Source organism: Drosophila mauritiana, chromosome 2L, assembly GCF_004382145.1.
Source record: "Drosophila mauritiana strain mau12 chromosome 2L, ASM438214v1, whole genome shotgun sequence".
NCBI lineage: Eukaryota > Metazoa > Arthropoda > Insecta > Diptera > Drosophilidae > Drosophila > Drosophila mauritiana.
In genome coordinates this window covers 8896153-8902152 of record NC_046667.1, presented here as the reverse complement: position 1 = coordinate 8902152, position 6000 = coordinate 8896153, and the positions used below count along the sequence as shown (strand labels likewise).

The 6000-nt window shown below is 40.8% G+C and overlaps 1 protein-coding gene across 1 annotated transcript; it reads right to left on the bottom strand.

Moving 5' to 3' along the window:
• Positions 1 to 2273: 2273 nt before the first annotated feature.
• LOC117150068 (kunitz-type serine protease inhibitor PILP-2) lies at positions 2274 to 2865 on the bottom strand. The gene is made up of 2 exons (XM_033316921.1): positions 2740 to 2865; positions 2274 to 2675 (listed from the first exon to the last, which is right to left on the bottom strand). Exons 1-2 carry the CDS (start codon positions 2822 to 2824, stop codon positions 2389 to 2391), a joined length of 372 nt encoding a protein of 123 aa, XP_033172812.1. The 5' UTR covers positions 2825 to 2865; the 3' UTR covers positions 2274 to 2388.
• Between the last annotated feature and the right edge of the window lie 3135 nt (positions 2866 to 6000).

Here is a 6000-nt window from a genome sequence, read left to right as displayed (position 1 = left end):
AATCAAGTGGATTGGGAGGAGGAAAGTGGGTGAAACTGAGGATGGGCAGCTGAAAATATTATATAAATCCCTAAAATGGCTACACAAATTGTTTAGGTTTTTACGATTTTTTAAACCATATATTATGTTATAGTGTATTTGAGTCCTTCAACAAATTTTGGCAGACCTGATTGTTTCATAGTGTATTTAAAAAAAATTAACCTAAATGCGGAGTAAAGAACATTACTTTTCGCCATGTTCATTGATTTTCGATTTCATTATTTACGGGTATACTTTGAGCACCAAATTAAAACATTAACCAGGAAGCCATTTGAAAGCCACTGCTTCATTTAGTCCAACATTTTGTGGCAATAAATGGAATTTATGTGCACCACCAATGGCTGAAATTATAAGTTTTTAATACGCCCCCAGCCCACACAAAACATCCGTAATGGGGCCTTGGTGCAGTGCGTCGCATTATGAACGCGCCATTTGAAGGAGACCAGCAATGGTCGACTTGGGGCAAGATGGCCAACACAATAGGCATAAAAATCAATTATGAACCATTAGTCGGGGCCAGAAGAAGAGGCTGAACAAAAGGCCAGGCCAAGAGCGAAGGTCATAAATCATCTGGCCAGGCTGTTGCTCCGATGGTTCCACGGGGAGGTCCCTGTGCCTCCAAACCCACAACCTCCTCTCCAGTTGTTCACGCATTAAATATTTATTTAGCAGGATTTTAATGGAGCCAAATAAGTTAAGTGTACGGAGCAGTCCATGGTCGAGGCGGAAGGTGGCCCGAACACGTGTTCTCTTGAGCTCGAGAGCAGTGGGAAATGGCAAGGATCTGGTAGGAGGGCAGGACATTCGCTGCGAGTCAGTCAGCCAGGCACACTTTGCTTGTGCTTTATGTATTTGACAGCTGGAGGCACTGGGGCTGGAAAAACGAGAGGCAGAGCGCTTACAAAGCCCCAGACAAATTCATTTCATTCGTGCGGAAATTAAATGCATATTTGACCTATTTAAATTTTCAGCTCGAGTGTCGAGACGGAAACAAGTCTGTCTGAAATTTAATTTATTGTGAACGATTTTTCAAATCGTTGAACTGACAGAACAGTCAAATGATGTTGGACTCCAGCAACAGATGATGTCAGAGTTGGATGTTGTTGATTTACATATCAAAAGATAAACGTTAAATAAACCGAAAACCATTTCTAGTTGACTTTATGGAGAATTAAGCTTTATATTTATAATAATTATTATAACTTTGCGTTTCATGGTTTAGAAAATCAAAACTATTTCGAAGTCCTCGCCTTTGGACCAAGTTCAACGCAATTCTTTTTAATTTATATGTTCTCCACCCGCCACCTTCTTATATTACCCATTTAATTGGCTCGACCATCAAACCCAGACATTGTCTGCACACCTGATCCCTGTAGCTCCCGAGCCCCCTAAATTACCACAAGTTGCTCATTAACCATAAAAGTAGTCACATCCAGAGCCAAGTGGCAATTAAATGGCCGAAACACAACATAATCAGTCATAAAAGTCTTGGGGGACTGACAAAGTTGGGATGGAGCGGAAAAGCCACGTGAGCAGAAAGTAAAGTAGGTAGCTTGGAAACACCTCCAATTCAGGATCAGGTCCTGCTAGCCGACACCACAGGCAACGAAAGTGTCACATGACCAAATGGGAATGTTCGACATTTAACTGGGAACAACTTTTATGATTGCTAATTAAGCCTAACGAGCAGTGGTCCATGTAAAGAGGACAGAATGGGCAAACAAAATTCTTTCCAATTAGCAAGGCATTTTCTTTTGTGACTATTATCCGGCACCGCATAAATTTGAGCTGGAAACTAGAAAGTTTACTTCCTCAGACAGTTGCAAATTTTCCCTGGGGATTTGGGCAAGGCATCGACAATAGCGAGTTCATCTCATCATGAGCCTCATCTGCATTCGCTGCCAAAACTTATTCCAGCCTGCGGGAAAATGCCAAATTCCACACCCAAAATACGGCTGTAGCAGATGGAAAATGGCAAATTGCATGTCAAAAATTGTCAGAATCGCAGCGCTATCCACATAAAATTGTTGATAAATAACCCAGGGAGTCTGTAAAAATATATATGTTGCATAGTCTGGGTAGCTTTCAAATTGCTTCAAACGCTTTGACTTAATGGCCGTCGCCCAGATTGGCAGCAAACAGACGTCTAGAGAGATATACATATAGCCGTCGTAAGTAAGATGGAAAATGCAGTGGAGACGGCTAAAAGAAAACGCATTACAACCAGCTCGACAGGAAGTTCTTTCTTTCAAACTGAAATTATGCGTTTGCACAACGAATCAAAAGTTAACTTGAAGCCAATGTCTATTCCAGCATGGCGGGTCTTGAATACCCTTACTATTGATATGGTCATAGCTCCATCCTGTCCCATTCACTGTCCCATTTGTCCCAGTTGTCAATATCTTCCTCAAACTCTTCTTCCTCTTCTTCGTCCAAATTTTCTTCCCTTTTCTTTCGATTTGGAGGTCTGTACACCCGGCATGTTTTCAAGCATTCCTCTTTCGTATAAAATCGATTTGGATTTCCACCACAGCCTCCATAGTAGAAGAAAATGCAACGATTAGTCAAATAATCGTAGCCCCAGACTTTTACAAAGTCATCACAGGGTCCAGGGTTTGCCACATACCAGCATTTTGCTAAGAATATATAAAATTTAGAATTTAGATTTCATATGCGAGCTTTGGTACTTCTAAGACCTACGTTCTTTAATTGTGAATCCTTGAGGATTAACTGCTGCCACTGGATGCAAAAATAAGAAAAAGATTGTTGGAAAATAAATATACATGATACAATTATTTGAACATTAAGGACACAAGTTATAAATTGTTTTTTTTTTTTTTATATATTGAATGAAAGTTCAAGGCTATTATGCCAGATGACGAATATGAAAGATATTTTAATATTTCACTTCAGCTGATTTACTGGAAATGATTTTTCTAAATTTATTTATTATTTATTTTAAGTCATAAGAATCAAAACTACTCCCAATCATTCAATCCGTTCGAAATCTCAATGTACTCTTTTTTATTGTTGGGTATGCATAAAAACTAAAGGATATGCCAGGAATGCAAGCTTTTCTAACATCTTCTCTTATTTTTTCCAGCCCAGTCCTACTAGTACTTTCAAAGTACTTCATCATTTTTATTGCCACGAGAGACTTGGGCGAAGAGCAAAGAACTTAAATATTTTTTCTTTTCCCGTATTTGACTAACGATTGGATGACGTTGATGGGTCTTTGAGATGCAATGTCGCGACTATGCAGACACCAAAGTAAAACTGCAGATGCATATTTCAGAGCTTAAAGCTCAAGTGCCAAACCGGAAACCGGAAATAAAAAGAAAGCCATAACGTATATTTACAAGCCCTGCATCTTTTGGTAGAACGATTTTCACTCAGCCCGATTTTATCGTCTTGAAGAAATCGATTTAATTTAATTTGCAAAGCGATTTTCACTTAAAATGTGATTACGCAAATTTTCAATTTGAAAACGATAACGTAAATTGGCAGACACAATGTGGGGGAAATGTCTGAATAGGAGGGATATCCCGAAAATTTCGTCGTCAGCCAAAAGGAAGCGAGTTGAAAATTGTTTTGCACACGAATTTTGGGGTGGTGGCTAAGATAAGCCAGCCTCTTTTTGTCTCGCGGGTATTAACTGTCTCTATATAATTCTTTATTGCACGTTAAAGGTGATATTTAGCGGAGGATGAGTAACGCCAAGATTATATCGAAGTACAATGAAATTTTAAAATTATTCATTTTTAGGTGTGAGGCGGCAGAGATGTAGATAAAGCCATAGAAAATATTGGGTTACACAGAGTGGTGCTTAAAATACATTTTTTCAGCACCTAAATTTGTTTTCTTTGTTTTTGCTTTCCATTTAAATGTAAAACCCAAAAATCAACTAGGAGTTTGTTACACAAAACCCATATCCGTTAGAATTTGTTAGTAACCGCCGTACAATCATTTTCCATTCCAGCTCCAGGACCCAGTAGAATTAGTTCCTCTGGACCCGGCACTTAATTAAGTCTCGATATAACTTCATGCCGTGTGCTATCCCCAAAATCATCGAACAGCAACCACGGCAAAGCTCGATGCGAACCACCAAAGTGGTTTAGTCCGTCCACTACCCACAATTTGGAAATTCGATGTAAAACTCTGTCGGCAGTTGATTTCAGTTCGCTGATTATCGTCGCACTGACAACACAAATTACACAATCCAATGTGTACTACAACTATGGCGAACTGTAACCGATTTTCCGAATACGGATCTAGCATTTCTAAATTTAAATAGTTGCCAAGTGTGGAATTCCACGGAGGCAGGAGAACCCTCATCAACTACCATTAGAGTGTCAAAGTTCAGCGGATGTCGGAGGCTTTCGGTTAAACCGTGCGCAAAAGTGTCAAAATGTTTAACATATGCCCACATGAGACACTGCAGGACCAGCAGAACCAGAATGTCCTGTCCCAGTTGCTCCTGTGGCTGTTGCTATTTCGGTGTCGCCATTTCCAGTGACAGCGTTGATAACAATGACAATAACAAGCGTCCTGCGCCCAGGGACTTGTTGGCGTTGTGATTAGGGGAAGGGTCCTGCGAATCGGAGAGGTTATCCTCCCAGAGCTGTGTTTTGTGAGTAATCACATGAAATGGGCTGTTGACCCGTTAGTGGCTGCACTGATGTGGGATTGCACACAGTGGGGTCGCTTGGATTTGATGGATGTCAAGGGGAAATCCGAGACGAGCTGAGATGTGGGATCAAGTATGTGATTTTAGATTAAAGTGCAAATACGCATACATTATTTGTGTTTCAGTTGCATCATTGTCAACGGTAAGTGAACTAAACAAATAAGTATTAAGGCCCTCCAATATTAAAGAAAATCCCTCATTAACACTAACTTTAAGATCCATTAACAATTGCTTGAAATATTTATTAATGCGCAGTCAAGCCCAGTTGAACACTCTGCTAATTAGAAAACCCTCAAGAATTTTCACCGCCCTTTCCGGCAAATATTTTCATTAGCTGTCAGCCGCGACGCCGCATTTCCACACAATTTTCTTTGCCAGCAGGAAATTCTTAAAATTACATAAAATTTTAGCAAGCAGTTTGCGCCTTAATGTTCAACTTAATTTAAACGAACGAGTTAACAAGCATCCAAAAAAATTTGATTTATCGCTGGCAAAACTTTTTCGGCTTGATGAGCTTCGGCCAAACTTTTTGGGGATGGGTGGGAGCCTAAGAGTGTGGGCGTGGCATGAGCAAAACGTCTGCTGCACTTTCGGTATCCTTTCGCCGGCTTTCTTACTTGGCGCGATTTTGGGTGGCTCAGCAGAACGCTATGCAAAATCGCCCACTAAACTTTAATGGCCTGACATTGAGGCGCCGCCGTCGACATGTCCGCCATTTGGGCGCCAGTTTGGAACCAGAAGTTTGCCACATGCAACCCGGAGTTGGAGTTTTGGATGGGCCGCTTTAATTGCTTGGCGTGCCAAGCGAAAATGTTTGGGAATCGGTAGGGGGAGGCCCGCACATTTTTCCCCTTTTTGATTTTATGTGCACTTTTATGGGACACGAGCTAACAATTTGCAACAACATTTCAAAGGGCACCATTTATTTGGGCATCGGGTGTTTGGGGCTGGTCAGTTTTCCAAAATGTTTTCGTTTGTTTTAATTTGTTTTCGGCTGTTACCTGACGAAAACTTTCGTCTAGACACGGCGCTTGAGCACGAAGCTCTGAAAATACTTGAGGTGTGTAACAATTAATGCGAAATGTTCTCTTCAGGGACACTAATAAGTCGAAACACTAACTCATATATTCTTGCAAAAATAGGTCTTAATTTGGCACCAAAAATGTGTGCAAGGTAAGCGGAGATCGCAGGAGCCATATCAATATGCAAAAGAGGTTTGGCACAGCCTTGCACTAAGTGAATGTGAAGGCACGAGCTGGAAACGAGAGCATGGC

What these genes read in the sequence shown, in the direction of transcription:
- LOC117150068 (XM_033316921.1), bottom strand. Translation starts at nt 2,824, where the DNA reads ATGTATATTTATTTTCCAACAATCTTTTTCTTATTTTTGCATCCAGTG. An exon ending in AGGATTCACAATTAAAGAAC is followed by an intron (nt 2,676 to 2,739) that starts GTAGGTCTTAGA and finishes ATATATTCTTAG; the next exon opens with CAAAATGCTGGTATGTGGCA.